The sequence below is a fragment of the Pararge aegeria genome, chromosome 3 (genome assembly GCF_905163445.1).
Source record: "Pararge aegeria chromosome 3, ilParAegt1.1, whole genome shotgun sequence".
Classification (NCBI taxonomy): Eukaryota; Metazoa; Arthropoda; class Insecta; order Lepidoptera; family Nymphalidae; genus Pararge; species Pararge aegeria.
The window spans coordinates 2,836,240-2,857,662 of record NC_053182.1 but is presented as its reverse complement, the minus strand read 5'-3'; the positions used below and the strand labels follow the sequence as shown (position 1 = coordinate 2,857,662).

At 36.2% G+C, this 21,423-nt stretch overlaps 1 protein-coding gene across 1 annotated transcript; it reads right to left on the bottom strand.

Annotated features, from left to right (window-relative positions):
* Positions 1–10,498: 10,498 nt before the first annotated feature.
* Positions 10,499–18,790, bottom strand: LOC120636532. The gene is made up of 2 exons (XM_039908053.1): positions 18,549–18,790; positions 10,499–12,552 (listed from the first exon to the last, which is right to left on the bottom strand). Exons 1-2 carry the CDS (start codon positions 18,563–18,565, stop codon positions 10,743–10,745), a joined length of 1,827 nt encoding a protein of 608 aa, XP_039763987.1. The 5' UTR covers positions 18,566–18,790; the 3' UTR covers positions 10,499–10,742.
* Between the last annotated feature and the right edge of the window lie 2,633 nt (positions 18,791–21,423).

Below are 21,423 nucleotides of genomic sequence, written 5' to 3'. Positions count from 1 at the left end.
CTGCAGTCTCACCTGGTGGTAAATAACGATGCCGTCTAACATGGTTGTGAGCCAACTTATTAGGGAGTAGGTATGGCAGTTATATTTAAACCATTCCCCTAATCGGTTCCTACGTGACATCGTACCGGAATGCTGAATCGCTCAGCGGCTTGTGTTTGTCGTTTTGGTGTTAATTTGCCACGGCCGTAGACTCCCAGACCAGACCATAGAAAATTCAAAAATTATTTAATTACCAAATTGCCCCTGCCCTCCTATTGATTAAATTCGCAGCGCTCACCTTTGCGCCAAGGAGGTCGTCAACGTTACGTTATTTTATGAATAAACAAAAATAATACTATCACTCCATTCACGACATTTCGCTTCATATTAAAACATTAAAAGAATTCCCCAAAGCAGCGCGCGGCCAACACATGACGCCATTTTAATTTTGCATTCTTCGCCCGCCGTCTGTCGCTTACAAAAAATGTCTTCCCGAATATCCGAGCTTTTGTCCGAGTTGAATTTAAACCGCATTTTAGAAAGCTTAGCAGTCAACGATGGAGTTAGCGGTTTGCTCTTGGATTTATTCATCTGTATCAATTACAAGGGGATACCTTTTCGATGACTGTCTTGTTGCTTTGTATTTATATCATGAACTATGGACCGCGAGGTCCTGGTTTCGTTTCCAAACCGTTTTATTTTTTTATTCCCCTTTAATAATATATTCATCGTCATTATCATATCAACCCATTACCGGTCCGCTACACGGGTCTCCTCCTACAATCAGAATGGGTTAAGGCCGTAGTCCACCACGCTGGCCCAGTGCGGATTGGTGGGCTGTACACACCTTTTAGAACATTATGTAAAACTCCCGTGCATACAGGTTTCCTCAAGATGTTTTCCTTCACAGTTAAAGCAAGTGATATTTCAATTACTTAAAACGCACATAACGTAGAAAAGTTAGAGCGCTAGGATTCGAACTCGCCCCAGGAAAGTAAGGTAGAAGTCCTACCCACTGGGCCACCATGACGGATACGGACCACTTTGACACTCGTAGTTAATTTATTTAACACCATCGCCTAAGGTTGATAGACACAGGGCGTTATAGGAACGTGTTCCTTGCAAGTTGCATACCCTGAGTTTTGCTCTGTTTGTAAGCATAATTTTCCATTTACCATCAGGTGGATCATATGCTTGAACCGTCAATTATTATTTCTTAAAAAAAAAAAAAAAAAGGTTCTGACAATAATAATTATTGTAACAATGGCTTCCACAATACAGCTGAAAGAAAATACTACCAGGTGCTCATAAGTACATAAGCAGGTGGTGATTGTGATTTATAACCGCAAATTGTTCTCGTTACTTTAACTTGCTGCCGTGAAATATTCGAAAGGTGTATTATGAATAAGTGATTCACAGTTTATAACTTAATAGCTCATTTATACGTATTTATGCCTCTCTTAAATAGGTTTGCTATTTAGATCAAAGATTATAGATCATCAAGTCATAGTGTGTTGTGCATACACTGTCATTTTTGACGGCCTATGATATATGACATAATGCTGTAACTTAAACCTTCGCAGTTTATATCATTACATCCCACCATGAGAAGGAATTAAGGCGGACTGGCGTACATACATCACATAAAATATTAATCACCCGAAAGTCAAGAAAATGAATGAAATTATTCGCAGCAAAGTAAAATAAAATGTTAATCAAATCAAATCGTTTATTTGCAGATTGGTATTACATTGTTGGTAGGTACACAAAACATAGGGACAAACAATGCTATCTAGGCATGCAAAAAATATATATAATATAAATGTAATTATTTAACTAACGATTCAATTGGACGATAGTTAAATACTCGTACAAAAAAGTAAAACAGTTAACTCGCCAATGATGTGTAATTAAATAGAACCGTAAGATATTTATATTAATATTTACCTAAAACTTTATGTTATTGAGCATATATGAAATATTTGATGACATACGTCAAAGGTATCTCTTCAACAAAACCACTTAATCCATTCCAATTCCATCCACTTCAAGACAAAGTAAAACCGAGAAGTAAACCAAACGTAATTATTGGCAGTAAAGTGAATTAAAATGCAACTATTTGACTTAACGATCAATTAAGAAGAGTTCCACTTTTAAGATAGTGAAATACAAGCGATATACTCTTTATATCGCTTAAACTCGACAAAGTGTATTTTTAAAATAAATAAGTTATAATTCTGTGAAAATTTGCTGTTTATGTAGCTGATGGCAAACGTATCTACGTAGGAGAATTAAAGGTGACTAATCAATAACACAGGCGAAACTACATAGCCTGCAGCACCGACGCAGTGTTGCCTGTTTATCGGTTTTTTATAGGATATACTTCGGTGAGTGTGCTCAGGAACTTCACAAACTTGTTCCCCCGTCCACGTTCTACCACAGGACAGCGAGACGCCGTGAGCAGTGGCATCCTTATATGGTTTATATTTCATAAACACGCACGAAATGTGTTTTATCCACGCTTCTGGTACGTACCGCTAGGCTGTGGAACGCCCTTACGGCATCTGTGTGCGATCAATCTAGCCCTACGATCACCAACCAACCTGCGTGGTCATTATTGGGCATAACTTCGTTGGACAGTTCCGGCCGCCCCGCTATTCCTAGGTCTGGCAGCGGTTGTCATAACGGCGGTGCAAGGGGTGTCAAGAATCTCCGGCAGAGATTCCGACGCCAACTTTGGCCTATTGTTAGTTAAAAAAATACTTTAATCACATATTCCATCTCTATTTAAATGTCAGACTAATTGAAACCCAGATGTTAAACAAATGAAATTATTGGCAGTAAAGTGAAATAAAATGTAATTATTTAACTTAACGATCAATTTGGAAGAGTTTCACTTTTACGATAGTTAAATACAAACGAAGTAAGCGGTACATGCGACAAGGACCTATAATTAAATTACTCCATAATTTAATGCGCCATTTCATAATTCTGTGAATATTATTTATGTGCCTGATGACACGTAAATTTAACTACATAATATACCGTTCCAATTGAAATGCAAGACAAAGTGAAACCTAGAAGTTTAACAAATGAATTAAATTATCGGTAGTAATGCGAGATAAATTGTAATTATTTAACTTAACGATTAATTTGGCAGAGTTTTACGACATACAAAGGAAGTACGATTGACACGCGACAATGTTTTGTAATTAAATAAGCCCATAATTTAATGCTCCATGACATAATGATTTTTATTATTAATTGATTGTCGATTAGCGCAGTTTGCTGCGACCGTGCTTTCTGAGTCCACGGCTGTGGGTTCGATTCCCACAACCGATACAATTTTTCTTTGATGAACGTGAATGTTTTTCAGTGTCTGGGTGTTTATAAGTGTATTATAAGTATTATGTATCCTATTAATAAAAATATTAATCAGTCATCTTAGTACCCATAACATAAGCTACGCTTACTTTGGGGCTAGATTGCGACGTGTGGTATTGTCGCAGTATATTATTTATTTATTCTATGAAAAAGAACGGTTTCTGTATCTGATGATGATGATGTATCCTTAATCACATCTTTTTTATATAATTAACTAGATTCTGCTCGCAACTTCGTCTACGTGGACTTCAGAATTAGCTTCGCTCGTTGACAATTTTCAATTTTCCCTCGGGAAATACCTAAGGAATCGGGATAAAAGATAGCCTATGTTCTTTTCCAATGCAAAGGCTACATGCATGCAAAATTTTATCCAAATCCATAGAGCTGTTTTTGAGTTTTTGAGTAACAAACATCCACACTTTCACATAATATTAATATTAATATCTATACTTACGAGTATAATAAATCTATAACTGGAAGATTTCTGTACATTTAATGTATTTTGAAAATTTTGACCGGGGGATGCTTTATAATCGATACTGAGTCCAAAACAGATTTCTATTTAATTTTTGTCTGTCTGTCTGTCTGTCTGTCCGGGCATCACGTGAAAACTACTGAACGGATTCAAATAAAACTTGGTATAGTGGTAGTTGATATTCCGGGTCAACATATAGGCTACTTTTTATCCCGATAAACAATAAGTTTCCTCCGGGAAATGGGATGAAAATTTTTATCAATTTTACTTCATAAAACTGAAGAACTGAACTTTGTTTAACTGAACTGTTAAATTTGAACTGATTTTAATGGTTCTTTTTTTATTTGAATGTGTATATTATCAAGCATGTATGGTCTTATTTTAATAAGGATCTGATAAATATTGTCGGAGATAAAGAACGTAACTCTTCACAAATAACTGTTAGTCGCAAGGCGTATGGGACAACGATCGAATGCATGCGTACTATCCTGGAATAGCTCATAGGCTTATTTTTATCCCGGAAAAGCAAACAGCTCCTACAGGATAGCATCGCTATTTATTCCGCATTTGTCTTTCAAAATCCGCGCAACGGAGTTTTAGATTGACGTATTTTTTTTAGATAGGCATAGTTGAAATATTATCAAGCTTATGAGTTTGTTTGGTTGAACGCGCTAATCTCAGAAAATGCTGTTTTGACTTCGTTTTTTTTTTAGATTGGTAGTATCAACGAAGGCTACAAAAACTGCAAAAAATATCCTTTTTGAGAGATTCATATGCGTGCAACGGTAAACGTTACGCCAAACGACGGAAAAATGTAGTAACTGTATCAGAATTGTTGCTTTAAAATTCTATAAAACGGTCCGCGACAACATATGACTACTTTTTGAAGTTGACTCATTCGCGGACTAGTATATGATATATATATATATATATATAGCATATAATATATATACTAGCGGATAATATAAGTAGTTATGGACCAACAAGCTAGCCCATCTGATGGTAAGTGGAAAACCATCGCCTTTAAACCGGGCACCACTTCGCAGGGCATCCAAGGAACACATCCTGCAAAATGTTGCCCTGTGTCCATCAACCTGAGGCGTAGCTGTGAAGCTTATGTTCCTGAAAATACACCGGCAACCACGCGTTTCACGAACACAGCATTGCAATGCAGCTTAGCGGCAGAAATAAGCATGGTAGTAGTACTCACCCGGACGAGCTTGTCACAAAAAACTCTACTCTACTACTGCAAACTCCATTTCCATTTCAAAGCAAGACGAAGAAGTTATTTATTTATTTAAGAGCACTAACAACATGCATATTACACGTTTTTTTAAACATAGCACACACACAAACACACGGACTGATATGCACGTGACACACATAAACTTAATTTGCAAAAAAAATTAACACAAAATTTAACTCACCGATAAGTGTCGGTGAGTTTTGTTCTAAAAACATGTTATCAACATGATCATGTCAACCAATCGATGTCTACTGCTGGGCATAGGTCTTTGTAGTTCCACAATACACGGTCCCGGGCCGCTTGCCTCCAGCGGCTCCCAGCGACTCGCCTGATGTCATCTGTCCTCCTCGTTGGGGGCCGACCTACGCTGCGCTTACCGGTGCGGGGTCGCTATTCCTGCACCTTAAGACCCCAACGTCCATCGGTTCTCAGAGCTATGTGCCCTGCCCATTGCCACTTCCACAGACGAAGAAGTTAAATAAATCAAATTATTGACAGTAAATTGATAAAAAATGATTGTGTGGTTTTGTGAAACCAAAAAAGTGACTTTTTTACGTACTTTCTGACGTTTAACTAAAAGTTTTTGGAATAATATTTCATTGAGGGTGTAAAAATAGCTTCATCGATATAAAATTTATACTTGGGAATATGGGAATGATAATGGAAAATTATAAGAGTAGACTAGGTCTCCGGACTAATAAAAATATTAGTATATTAGTCGACGTATATATAGTACGACAAACATATTTAACAATTATTTAGATGATATACACTTATAAAAAAAACAATAATTTATAATTTGAGTCTGAATATTTTACGGAGCACTGGCACAAATGAGATAGCCTATACATGGTTAGCCGCCATATAGGCCTCGGCTATTCTGACGAGCGTCTGTCACTTTATGCCTACTCCGCGGCCAACCGTCACGCGACATGCAACACACAGACGAAGAAGTATGAGACGATGTAATAAAAGATTCACTTCAAAAATGTAATTATTTGATTTAACGATCAATTTGGAAGAGTTTCACTTTTACGATAGTTAAATAAAAACGAAGTAAAGAGGGTACACGCGACGAGGATCTGTAATTAAATAAATTAAACTCGCCGCCACCGCACCGCCGCCGCCCGTATCCTGTCCTTTTGTCTTAAGGAGCTTATTTCGCTTAATTGCCGCGGGAGAACGATCGCAAGAATATTGTTTGATTCCTTTTTAGGGTTCCGTAGCCGTATTGGTAGAAACAAACCCTAATGGTGTGACTTTGTATGTCTACCATAGCCCAAAAGAGTAAGTAATAGTTGAAGATAATAATTGTTAAAGGTTGTCTGGAGGAGATCGCTTCAAGCGATAAGACCGCCTTTGTGCATATGTATAGTTTTTATTTTTTATTTTTTTGTTAACCTGATTTTATATTTGTATGTGCAATAAAGACTTTTTCTTCTTCTTCTTCTTCTTCTATTATCTTCAACTATTATGATATTTAATAATAATTGTTAAACAATTATTATCAATCATTGCCAATTGATTGGCAAAACAATAAAGAAATCGTTAAATAAATCAAAAAGGAGGCAAACGATATAGGGTTATCAAACTAATAAATTGGGTTTGTGTAGAACAAAATACTCGTACTTTAGTTAAAAAAAGAGCTTTTTAAATATTATAATAGAAAAAAAAACGAAGTTTGCGAAGCGAAAAATTGTAGTAGTGAAATAAATAGTTCTGATTTGCGTAAATATGAAAGGACAATAATCAAAATCATGTCTCCAACTGGCACAATAATATAAAACGAGTTTATGCGATTTGGTGTATTGGGTTCGGTTAAATAATATATAAAAAAAAACTCCGCATTCCTATTTTACACGTTTCGTTACAAGGTACGGAACTCTTGATGTGCAAGTCTATCTCGTACTTGCCGATTTTATTAGTAAACATCTATTTTAAACGAACATGAGTAGTTTAACTTTTTGCTATGGAACATATTTATTTTTATTATTTATACTCTTTATTTGCACACAAATAAAAATACAGAAGAAGAATAAAAGAAAACACAGACAGAAGAAGTATACAAAAGGCGGCCTTAGCGCTTTGTAGCGATCTCTTCCAGGCAACCTTAGGATAAGGAAAACAAAAGGATAACATACTGCAGGTTGTGCATATTAAAAAAAAATACATACTTATAACTGCATACTAATACTTAAACCAGATTACACAAATAAAATAATACATAATATATTAAATATAAAAAAAATAATAATAAACTAATATATACTATAACATATCATAAATACATTAACAACAGTAAATACTATTACAAGTCGTCTTCAATGTAAACTATAGTGGTTTTTGACAGCTTTCTTAAAAATACAAAGTGACTTAGACTGCTTTATGTCGATTGGGAGCGCATTCCACAGCGCTATGGCTTAACATAATATGGTATGGAGCATTGAAAAGTGGGGACACCTTTTTTTAGTAATGATTGGCGGACCAAGCAAATTGCCCACCTGATGTGATAGGTGGAACCGACCTGATGATATATAGAGCAATCCTTAAACGGACATGAAAGGAACTCTTATAAACTAAGACTTATTGGAGTTTACTCCTTAAGAATCGATTTTCATATATAAGGCACCCGGTATGAGAAAAATGTGAGGAGTAAAAGCTACTGATGAATGACCTCGTTACGTTTTCGCTTTGCGTCGCTTAATTAATTTTGCGTTTTCGTTTAATTAAATTATTTTTCCTATTTAAGTTACCTAGGAAACCGAATATTATCTAGGTAAAGAAACAAACACGTAAATATATGGGACAGAGTGAGATAATAAACATTATACATTTTTTTTTCTATTCTAGTTACAATGGAAACTAAATAATAAACATTACATTATCCTAATAGTTCTGATACTCTACATCCACCTCAATCTCCCGTAGGCTACTTTTAAGAAGTTACAGTTTCGCCGTGTGTGAATTAATTGCACAGGATTTAAATTATATTTAAATAAACTCTTTTTGTGTATGATTTGACAATCGTACCTAAGGAGTAAACTCCAGTCGTGCGTTGGAGCTGACACACACTTTTAAAATGTTCCACCGTGTCGTACGGCAGATCAGAATACAGCTGCCACCGCATGTCTCTTCCTACGGGTGTCGTACGAGGCGAATGAGGAAATCTTACGGAGATCGTCGTCGCACCGTCCTCTGTGCTACATCTACTGCGATCACCAATCCGTCTACCCAGCGGTGGTGTTAACGTGCAAACCTTCTTATTGGAAGAGGCCTCCAACATTAGACTGTTGATGACGATGAGGTCAAAAGATTAGCTCGGGTGCATTTTTCTCAAAATATATATATTGTAACATATCAAATTATCTTGTACAGAGCACGCTATAGATCTTAGGGGCATGTATTACGCACGTAAGAAAGGCATAATTCAATTTTATCACGGCACTGAAGGCCATTACCTTCGCTGGGTGCATCTAGATTCCCTACACGTTCCATGCAAGAGTTTCTTACATTTTTCTTTTATCTCAATTTATAGTAAGTGCTCGGAGAAAATTTAAAGTCTATAAATATCTGCTTTTATACTTAACAGAGGTCACTGGTGGAAATTCGACGGTAATTAATTTAAATTATAAGTTCTAAACATTATTAAAGTTCTTTTGTCAATGACAATACCTACTTCTTCTTTTGTTTTTTTTTGGGCTTTTTGGTGTGCCAAATCAGCACGTTGTATTTCGCCAATATCACGTATACTTGGAAGATCCACAAAGGAGATGGTAAAAAAGAAATTATATCAATATAAAACTATACTTTTTATAAATCTTAGTATTTCAAAAAATACCTACTGCTTAAATCACAGATTTCGGCAAAGCTACGCTGTGAATTTGCCTGTTCTTTTTAACATATTATATATAAATACAAAAAATGATTAAATATGCGTATATGTGTCAAACACATGATACTGTATGTGATTCGTTTTTTTATTAATTCAATGATCAGATTTTGCTAAAACTTTTTAGATACATCGAGTATCTAACACATCTAACACTAATATGATAAATTCCATTTTTAAATTAGCAAAATAAGATTTTTCTTAATTTATATAATTAAATAAATTATTAAGTAAATTAAATAAGACAGTCCAAATCATTAAATACATATCTTAAAATCGCGGTTAAAAGACAATTGCCTTTCTAGTATATAGTAAAATATCTATGTCATTTTATGTGTATGTTTAAATGGTATAATATGTATTTAAGTTTATATATTGGTAGTATTCATTTATTAATTTAAAATGCATACAAAAATTCTGAACCGACAGGATTTGAACCTGCGACTCTCTGGCAATCGCGGCCTGAGCGCTTTCTCCAATTAAGCTACGGCTCTCCTACCGTCGAGGCCCAAATTAGTACATCAGTCTTATAGCGACTGTAGCGTCATCTAGTAGGAAACGTTGCAGTTTCGATCTACTTTTCCAAAGGTCCATATTACAATGAGACACGTTTGAAACAAGAGATGACACATAGCTTTTTTTATAATTTGTATAATTTTCCTTAGTGTTTTTACATGCATTTTTTATATGCATTTTAAATTTAAATGATGAAATTGATAATTCCTCCAAGTGTAGGTACAAAAACTATTAAAATTGGTGGTATTAGTATGTATTGTATATGTAATTTATATAATTAGCAAATTTCATTCAAAGTAACGCTTTTATAAATAAACTAAACTAAAAGGTTTTAGTTCGGTTTTTTATACCAAGCGTGTTTTATTGAACTATTGAATGTTATACTACTAGTAGATAGATCCTTGAATAACTATTGATCGTAGTAAAAACACAAGATTGCTCACGTGCGAGCTTCAATAAAAAGTTCCCAACATTTCAACAGCCAATCTGCAGATACAAATTGCCAGTTTAAAATTCAAGCAGCGTCTCGCGGATAGCTCAAGTGGCTTAAGCCCACATTTGCGTAGCGGGTAACGTAGTTACACGAAAATGTAACTTACGCTCATTGTCTTTTCACACACTTTAAACCTTTTTGTAACAGTAATAATTGACGGACTTAGATGAAAGCATATAGAAAAGTATTAAGGACTACGCCAACGATAAAAATCCTTGGGTTTAAATTAATGCTCTAAAAAGGTTGCTTCTTAAATAGTTTTAAATGCCAATGTGTGATGATGATAACAAAAAAAAACCGACTAGCTTTAGTTTTAAGTTGACGAATTTAGTTATCGCCATCAACTCACTTGATGTCATATTTTACATGTAATGTACGCATCCAACGTGTCATCTACGTGCCTATTTGAATAAGGAAATATTTGACTGACTTTGAATAGCATAAAATGGTCCACCTGACAGTAAGTGGTTAACGATCTGTTATCGGGGGTTACACGATTTAAGTTTTAAAAAAAAGATTTATTACTTGCTATAGAACTTTAATATAAAAAAAAGGAAATAGAAAATATCAAACAATATGGGATTGGTCAATAAAACACGAGTATTTCCCTTGAATGCCGGTGGAAGACTAACTGTCCCTTTCCATTATATTTGATATGCAATAGGACTGAGGCATCACTGTCTCAGCATTATTGCTAGCATGGGGAAGGATATAACAACCCCCATGTTAAGAGGAAACTTACGGAAAGGGTAAGTTTTCGTTAGCCAATGCGTAAGCGAGGTTCGATTGATTGGACTTCAGGGTCGACATTAGAACTTTCTCGGATCGGATCGTCGGATTTCTTAAATAATTTGTAGAAATACTTGTGCTTTTTACAAATATAAGCTAAAGGTAAACAGAGACATAAAATAAAAGATACAATACTTAAGATAGGAAAAGTAACATGATTATTCCACTTTAATGGATTAGCTATTGAATCTAAGTCTTTCACGACTTGATCCGATACTAAATCTAAAGTTTTAAGGTTTTCTAAGTTGACATTTTGGATTTTAATACTTGGTAGGTTTACTGCCTTAAGACGATCTAGTGTACAACAACTGTCATTAAGGATATTAAAAGTTGGTTTTACAATGGGAACATTAATACTAGTTGATAGTTTACTTACAAATCTAGAATTCTTATGATAAGCTATGCAATCTAGTGGTATAGTAAGTACACCGGTTCCGGAGATAATTAATTCCGTTATTTTATTATTTATACATTCAATAGATAACTTTGCGGGTTTTGATTGAACAAATACCCATTTTTCGTTATGTAGTTTATGCCAGATATCTAAATCGCCATAAACGATCCTGTACTGACAGGTTTGAGGCAATTTCGTTACAGCTTTTGTTATTAGTTCTATTTCACAGGATGGGCTTCCAGCTACAATATAAATATCTGTCATATCACAAAGAAACGTTTTCATAGTAATAACATTCTTACAGAGACTAGTATCCTTGAGAAACGTAAACGAGGACTTGTCTTTGCTTAGTGCGATAAATTCGGAAGAAGGTATAATCATCGCAAATGAGTTAGCATCTTCAGCTATATGTGAAGTTGGTAAAGGTATACTTTTATATAAATTATAATCTAGAGCGTTTACTAAAGGTATCTTAACGACAAAAACTAACTTATTATCTAGATAATAGCAAACTAAATCAGCGATGTTCAGCAGAACATGGATATTACTTAAATCTAGACTTATTGGGAAATCTCTATATTTAGGAACTACTTTAAGATTAGTTAGTATTTCTCTATACAATTGATTTGGAGTTAATACAGACGGATGTAGTATGTTAGCTTTAACGAACAGAATAGAGTTAAGGATGTCCTCTACTTTGAAGGAAAGAGTCAATAGACTTGATTGTAATATGTTTAAAATGGAGTTAAGATTTGTTTTGAAGTTATCTAATTGTATGGCTTGAGAAACATTATTTACTGCTATAGACATTCTGTCAATAGCATCGCTTAGCTTAGCTTGGTTCAGATTCATTTCTTGCAGGGATTGATTCATATTTGACATTGCTATTTGGGATACAATAATACTTTTCTTAACAGAATTAGTTATGATCTTGTCATTATCATACAAGGTCTTAATGGCTTCGTTATAGTGTTTGGCATCATCCTCATTCATAGTGCCAAAAATGTGTTTAAATACAACACCTACACCAGCAAACCATGCTGATCGTTTTGATATGCCATTAGATATTATGTGTGAGATAGAGTCGAAGTCACGTAAAATATCTTTGAATAGTGAATCTAAAGGTTGTAGAATATTCTGATACTTTATGTTGTCCAAACCACTGTTTTCTCGACACTGAAAGCGTACAAGGTTAAATGTTTCATGAATATTTTCAATGTATACTTTATATGGTGAGACGTCCATAGGAATTACAATATGAAATTGGTCATTAATTAATTTTAAAGTTCCGACAGGGTCGAAGAGTATACCAGGACTCTTTGTAATGGGTTCCACATATTGATTGCCATCAATACCCAGGGCGGCGTTACAGTGAGTGGCGAGGATTCTGCAAATTATAACAACTATGCTAATTTATTTTTTAAAAGATTAGTATTTTGTAAGATGAATGATTGCAATGACGAATTCTAACTACTTTGAGTTGCATGTTTGACTTCATCAAAGTGGTGAGATACGTGGCGTCGGTTTATTAATAGAGTTAAAGTATTATTACTGTGTACTTTAATGATTTTGTAAGGTCCTTTCCACAGTGGGGAAAGAGCTTTCCGAAGTCGATGGTGTGATTTTAAGTAAACGAAATCACCAACTTTATATTGTACTGAACGACTGTGTTTATCATAATAGCTTTTTGATTTTTCTTTCGAGGCTCGAATATTTTCTACTGCTTTTTCCCGAGATATTTTGAGGCGATGATGGAGCATTTTTATGTAATCAGGATATGTTATGTCGGTTCGTAGTTCGAAAACAGAGTCTGGGATGAATGGTTTGTGTCCAAACACGAGTTCATATGGAGTGAAGCGGGTCGTAGTGTGGACAGTGCTATTATAGGTTAACATGGCGGTATACACAAATTTATGCCAATTCGTCTGATTCTCGTTAACAAAGGATTTCAGGTACTCCTTTAGGGTTGAGTGGCTCCTCTCGAGTGCCCCTTGGGTCTGCGGATGGTAAGGCGAAGACCAGATCTGTTTTATTTTAAGGAAATCACAAGTTCTTTTAAATAAGTCAGCGGTGAAATTTGTTCCTTGATCCGTAAGAACTGACCTTGGGATTCCGAAAAGAGTTATAAAGTGCACGAGACATTCACAAGACTCTTCTGCAGTAGCATTTGAGATGGGATATGCAATAGAAAACTTTGTCAGATCGTCTTGTAGGGTAAGTATATATCTTAGATTTAGTTGTCCAGCTTCAGGCAGAGGGCCTACAATATCGAGACTTATTCTTTCGAATGGACGAGTTGAGGAAGTTGTGATTTGCATTGGGGATCTATTTATTTTACGAAGAGCTTTGTTTGACTGACATAGGCCGCAGTGTTTTACGTAGTCCTCTATTTCGGAACGCATTCCTTTCCAGTAATAGCGTTCTTTAATTCTATCATACATCCTATTGGACCCGAGGTGTCCGGCAATCGGGATGTCGTGATTTTCTTTCAGGACCTTGGCTACTTCAGATGGGGTAAGGTAAATGATGGTATTATGATGAATATTAATTGTAATGTTAGTGTTATTAAATAGATACATAAGCATAGTATAAATTTTTACAAAGGAATTTTGCTCGAATGGATTTTTAAAATCGTGTATGGCTATTTCATTGATGTCGCCAGTAAGCATGATATCGTCTCTGACTGATTTTAAAGCTTTAAAAATATCAGGATAGGTAGAAGTATCGAAATAGTAAACTTTAGTAAAAAGGAAATAGTAAGTTTTTCTGTTTGCGTCTATTTTCTTAAAAGAGTGCAGCTCACGCTCATCGTTTAAAAAGAAATCACCTGTAGAGGCAATTATGTCTTGAACATAAGGATTCGATTCATCATAATCAATGGACGTAGGAATAATTATTGTTTTAACAGTACTTTTAAGAAGACTTTCATTGTGCTCCTTAATGTATGTGTTACAAGTTTCATTTGGTTTAGTTGAGGATTTCAAGAATTCTGAATAATCTCTATTGGAATGTGTAGGTGAATTGGATTGGGTTGGAATTTCTGAAGTCTCTTTTTCTATTACAGTTGGAATGTCTGGTGGAGAAACGGGGTTAGGTGGAATATCACCTGGTAAAACAAGAGGATCTGAAGGAGATGGAAGATTCAGCGGGGAAAAGTCGATGTTTGGATTTTGAAGTGGACTAATATTCAAGTCACCCAGGTCGATTAAATCATCGAGAATGTCGGCCGGAGTTTCAGTTTCCAGAGTAGGGTGATCATTAGGAAACCCGGAAGTTGAAGGTTGCGGATCCGAGTTTTCTTCAATGATTGGGTTAACTGGGTAACGTGACAGTGTGTCAGCGTTACTGTTGATTTTTCCTTTCTTATACATAACTTCGTAATCGAATTCTTCTAATTTGAGCCTCCATCTTACTAATTTAGAACCCGGTTCTTTACAATTGAACAGCCACTTTAAGGGGCGATGATCGGTAACTATAGTGAATTTGTGTCCATACAAATATGGTCTAAAGGTTTTTGTGCCAAAAATGATAGCCAAACATTCCTTCTCGGTTACACTGTAATTGCACTCGGCCTTGTTCAAGGTCCGGGATGCATATGCAATGGGACGGTCGTTGCCTACTGAACCCTGAGATAAAATAGCAGAAATTGCGAAGTTGGACGCATCACACGTTAGTAAAAATGGTTTTGTAAAATCAGGATAAGCTAAAATGGGTGCTGAGATTAGTGCATTCTTTAGATGTTCGAATGCTAGTTGATGTTCATTACCCCATACGAATGGTATATCCTTTTTCAAAAGAGTTGTGAGTGGTTTAGCGATTTTGGATAAATTTGGAATAAAACGTCGATAGTATGATACTAATCCCAGAAAGGATTTTATATCTTTTGGACGCTTGGGGATCGGGAACTCTTCTACTGCTCTTGTTTTTTCAGGATTAGGTTTGACACCCTCGTCGGTGATGATGTGACCAAGATAGGAGACTTCCCTACGGAGAAACTCGCATTTGTCAGGTTGAAGCTTTAAATGGAATTTTCTTAGTCTATCAAAAATGTTTGAGAGGTTCCTCATGTGTGTGTCTAGGTCATATGAATAAATTACGATGTCATCGAGGTATACGAAGCATTGGATTCCTTGGAGACCAGAGAGAGCAGTGTTCATTAGTCTTTGGAAGGTAGCAGGGGCATTTTTAAGCCCAAATGGCATGCGAGTAAATTCGAAATGTCCCTGAGGGACTGAAAAAGCGGATTTAGGGGCATCTCGTTCAGCTATTTTTATTTGGTGAAATCCAGATGCAAGATCTAGGGTGCTGAAATATTTACATTTTCCAAGTTGGTCTAGTATTTCTGAAATATTGGGGATAGGGTAAGAATCACCAATTGTTATATCATTTAATTTACGGTAGTCGATGACTACTCGCCATTTGCGCTGACCAGATGCATCAAGTTTTTTGGGGACGATCCAGATCGGAGAAGACCATGGGGATGTAGAGGGTTTAATTATTCCATTATCAAGCATTTTATTTATTTGTGATTGTACTTCTTGTTTATGTATTTCAGGAAATCGATATGATTTTGTATTAATTGGGACTGAGGAAGATGTGGTTATTTCGTGCTCTAATGCTTCAGTACACGTTAATTTATCATCCGAAAGATGAAAGATGTCTGAGTATGTTGAGCAAAGCTCGTATAGAGCATTTGCTTCTTCAGAAGTTAAATGACCGATACGCAAGAGGTTTAGTACCTCTTCGGTTCGAGTCAATGTGCTACGAGAGATATTATGATCAATTGAATAAAATACCTCTTGATGATTTGTTTGTTCTAAAGGCAGAATTTGAAATTTTAGGTTTGAATCTACATGTACTGTGGATTCGGAGGTGTTTACGACAGAAATATTAACTCTGGAGTTTGGTTTAACCTTTACAATGCAGTTTGCTACAAGTAGGCCTTCCATCGGATTTTGATCAAGTATAAGTCCTTCGTTTATTTCCGGATTGAGCACAGAACATTCAATTATTGTTTCTGTTCGGGGAGGAATAGTAAAAACTGGTTCAGTAAAATTAAGATTAAGTTTCGTTTTATGAATTTTCAGTGTACTTTCGGCGTAGTTAATTATACAGTTATGCTTAGTAAGAAAATCGTTACCAATTATTCCGTCGTATGGGAAATCGAGGTCAGGTATAACATGGAAATGGTTATTTAGTGAATCAAAATTCATTGATATGTGTCCGAATGAGAGCATTGGATTACTTGTTGAACCTAACCCGCTAAAACTTATGATATGTTTTATTAATTCAGGCATTTTTTCGATAGCGTTAACTTTCAGAAGACTTATGGAAGCGCCACTATCGACAAGAAGTTTCAGTGGTTTAGTAGAGACAGAGGTTTGGACTTTTAGAAATGGTAAGTATTTTCTCGTTGGATTTGTGTTGATGTTGTATGTTTTTAATGATTCCTTATTTCTGCCAGGTATAAAACATGAAGGACACGAGTTAGCAGTGAACGAGACAAGGTTAGTTTGCGGTTGAATTGAGTCTGTTTTTGGTGTATTTGTAGCGTCAGTGTTTTCACGATGTGAGTTCTTGGATTCATTAGTGGGATTAGAAACAGCGGTAGAGGAAACAGCGGTAGAGGAAACAGCGGTAGAGGAAACAGCGGTAGAGGAAACAGCGGTAGAGGAAACAGCGGTAGAGGAAACAGCGGTAGAGGTATGTATTTGGTTACCTTTGGCACTAAGGACAGTGAGATGCTCACTCCGAATTTCGGGCTGGTTACCGTGATTACGAGTAGACTTGGAGACAGTGAGAGGGCTACTATGAATTTGGGGCTGGATACCCTGTTTGTTAGTAGGCTTAGATACAGTGATAGCGCCACTATAAGTTTGGGGCTGGATACCCTGTTTGTTAGTAGGCTTAGATACAGTGATAGCACCACTATAAGTTTGGGGCTGGATACCCTGTTTGTTAGTAGGCTTAGATACAGTGATAGTGCCACTATAAGTTTGGGGCTGGATACCCTGTTTGTTAGTAGGCTTAGATACAGTGATAGTGCCACTATAAGTTTGGGGCTGGTTACCCTGTTTGTTAGTAGGCTTAGATACAGTGAATTTTGGGGTATCGATTTTAGTTTTTAATTTTCCCATACGATACCGGACGGGAAGATCTACTCGTTTAAAGGATCGTTATTATGGTTGTCTACACCGAAACATTGATCGTCTGAAGAGTTAGTCAGGTGTATCCGGTTTCGCGGTAGGAAACTATTTGGAGGTTGACGATTCGGACTATGTGCGTTTTCTATGTTGTTGAAACGTCTATTGTTATTGTATTGTCGTTTCCTGCAATTTTCTATAGTATGACCAAGGTTTTTGCAGTACCTGCAGACGGGTGTGTTGGAGCTTGGTTTGAATTGAGCCTGAGGTTGTAACTGTGGCCTTGAGTATGTTGCAGTTGAGTGATTTTGTCTGCGCTGTTCGAAGTTATTCGCAATAAAGGAGCCTGTGGTCGGGTTTGTATATTTTCGGTCGTTGATTCCTACGATTTTTTCCTCAGCAGTGGCAAGATTTATTGCCTCATTAAGAGTGTTGGGGTCCCTACATCTAACGACCGTGGATAGCGATGATTGAAGACCAATCATAAATACGTTGAGGGCTAAATCTTGCATTGCGGCTACACGGCCGGCTAATTCGTCTTTCTTCCTCGTTGGAATTGAAATGTTTATTTCGGTTAAGAGTTTTGCGAGACAAGCCTCAACTCTTAAGGAGTAATGGCTCACGGATTCGTTGCGACCTTGTTTGCATTCCTGCAGGTCGGAGAGAAGATAAGCATAATGTTTTATGTCGCCGAATTGTGTTTTTAGAAATTCTTCTAACTGTGACCACTTGGTGAATTCCTTTACAGCGCATGCAGTTTCTGCTTTGCCTTCAAGGCGGCTAAGGATATATTTGAAAAGAATTTCTGTTTGTGTGGCCGATGCAAGGTTAATCGCATTACGACAATTATTAATAAAGGGAGTCAACTTTTCTCTGGTACCGTCGAAGGTTCCAATGAATTTAATTAATACGTTTAAATCAATATCTGACATTTTGTATTGAGAGTCTTCGTCCTTTACTTCTTTCAGTTTTGACATAAGTATAACAAAAAATTTATAAAAGCAAATGAATCTTTAAATTACTAGTGTGAATAATTATACAAGCTATTATAATGGTACAAATTAAAAGTATCTAAAACTAGCATTAAGACACAGGTGCGACTCGGTGTTATCAGTTCTTCGAAACGGCGTGTGGGCGAGAAACGTTCGGCAGAGTCTTATCGTTCATAAACAATGCAATCTTCGAATGGATGGAATGTTTTGGTTTTACACTAAGTTATAAGCACAAAGGTATAACTCACAGTGTTAGCAGGAACATGGTACTTGATTTTCAGGATGTAGTTCGCTGGAGGTAAATCTTGAGTTTTCGTCTTGGGATTCAGCGGGGAACAAATTGGATGATATTATTACGGCTCTTCCAGGATACAGTGCGGGACACGACGAAACCGGAACCAAGATACAGCGACAGTGGTAGATAGGTTCCGCGACACTTTCTTTCTTTCAGGATACGGAGATTAGAACAGTTTTTAGTATTGGCACTTTCACTTCACGATACTGGTTTTTGAGTCCGGGGATTTAATATCCCTTTTACGCTGCCACCATTGTTATCGGGGGTTACACGATTTAAGTTTTAAAAAAAAGATTTATTACTTGCTATAGAACTTTAATATAAAAAAAAGGAAATAGAAAATATCAAACAATATGGGATTGGTCAATAAAACACGAGTATTTCCCTTGAATGCCGGTGGAAGACTAACTGTCCCTTTCCATTATATTTGATATGCAATAGGACTGAGGCATCACTGTCTCAGCATTATTGCTAGCATGGGGAAGGATATAACAGATCGCTTATAAACAGAGCAACACATGCAAAGAGCACGTCCTACAACGTGCCAAATCTATAAACCCACTAATGTACGAAGCAAAGCGTAGGGGGTACATTGCCGAAGATCTGTTCAGTGTGGAGTATAAGTATTGAAGAAATTATAAATTACACCATACATATTACCCTGCTTTTCGCGGAGTATAGCAAATTAAGCTTAATTTTCATAACATATCATGGGATTCCACAAAGAACCTAACACCAGCTTCCATCCAATATCTAGTATTTCAATTCAGTATTAGTATTTTTAGATTTTTCTAAATCTTTAACGTTTCTAGATTTCTATCCAATATCTAGTTATTTAATACAGTGAAGTATTATTAATATTTCCATTTTATTTTTCTAAATCGCTAACGTTTCTCTATAGTCAATTTAGATTTGCGGTAGAGAAGGAATAACTAATACACATGTCACCATATTTGATAACCTCGCGCAGTATAATTTCGCGGACACTAAAATATGTAAATTGATACTAAACAAGAACGGGGTCGCATGCATCGGGAGTTGTAATCTAGTGCGCCATAAATTACTAGGAGCAATAAAATTAAAATTCTCCCATCCCGACACTACCGTGCTACGCGACCTCGTTGAATTTATAATACCAGAGTTCCTTCAGGATTCAGGACCTGTGACGTACATACATTTAATTATTGAAGTTATACAATAATCTTAATATATATAAATCTCCTGTCACGATGTTTGTCCGCGATGGACTCCTAAACTACCTAACCGATTTTAAATTAAATTGGCACACCGTGAGCAGTCTGGTCCAACTTAAGAGATAGGATAGCTTAGGTCTTTAATTATAAAATTCAAAATTCATTTATTTCAAGTAGGCCTAATATAAGCACTTTATAGTCGCAATTTTATTTTATTGCAAATTATTTGTCTATGACTAATTGATTTAAGGCTTAGCGATACTGAATACTTTAAAAACAAAATCAAACGCAGACGAAGTCGCGGGCAACAGCTAGTTGTTTCATAAATATAACCTAAAATAAACTAAATAAAATCTAAAACGTCCTCGAAACCACCGCAGCGAGGCACAGTTCCTAAGATTCTGGTAGCATTGCCCCTTTGGATGGCCAAACTAATTCGTTGGCCAAGGTAACTGCCCGCTCTAGGATCACCGGTAGACTCGATAACCCTTTTCGATAATTCTTTGAAAAGAGCTCTTGCCTCTGGATCCTACGGTCCCAAAGTCTCTACTCCAAAACGCGCAAAATGAAACTGCTATCCAGGTTTACGCCTCTTGGCCTGCTCGGCACCTACCAGAAGTGAAGTGTGTGTGTGTTTTTTACTCTATTTTTTTATCGTATCGATAACGTGATTGCAGTTGAGATAGTGCATTTTTGATCATCATTATACATTATACAGTCTCCTGCCAGAATGCAAAGTGTTTAGGCCATAGTTCACCACACTGATAAAATGCGGGTTGGTGGACTTCACACTCACACGCGTTTGAGAACATTATGGAGCGATCTTACGCATAAACTTACAGTGCAATATACTTACAGGTTACATAAAATTCATAATTCGTTTAAAGAAAATTGCATGCAATTCTACAATTAACTACCAATCTTGGAGATGTCTCTTAAAAAGTTCAAAGTTTGTATTAAACGTAAGCTTATAGAAAAGTCCTATTATAGTATAAAGGACTACGTAAACGATAAAAAAGCTTGGGTGTAAATTATTGCTCTAACCAGGTTGCTCTTCTAATAATTTAAAATTACATTGTGAGATGGTGATAACAAAAAAAAACACCCGGCTAAATTTGTTGTGGGCTTCTTCTTAGACCAGGACGCGTTTGGAACCCTAGTAGCTTAAGTTTTAAGTTTACGAATTTGGTTATCGCCATCATCTCAATACCGTGTAATTCTTATGTACGCATCAAAAGTGCCACCTATGGGCCTACTTGAATAAAGATATTTTTGACTTTGATTTTGACATGCAGGTTTCCATACATATGGAAATTAAGATTAATTTCCATAATATTAAAGAAAAATATAACATACGTTTATAGCTCCAGAAAAATTTCTATTCCTGCGACATTAACCGATACAAAATCAGACAAAATTTTGGGTTACACTAGTCTGCTATAAATCGGTTAATGGACACCAAGTCTCAGATCTCATCTTGGCGTCTGTCGCCGTAACCGCGTCCTGCGCGTGACCGATGGCTCCCCCGGGGCGACTCACTGTTTGTAGCCCTTCCCTTCCCCTCCGTTATAATAGTTTAAACTAAAATTAACTGAAATACCTACTCCTAAAGAACAGCTAAGCACAGAAGTTGAA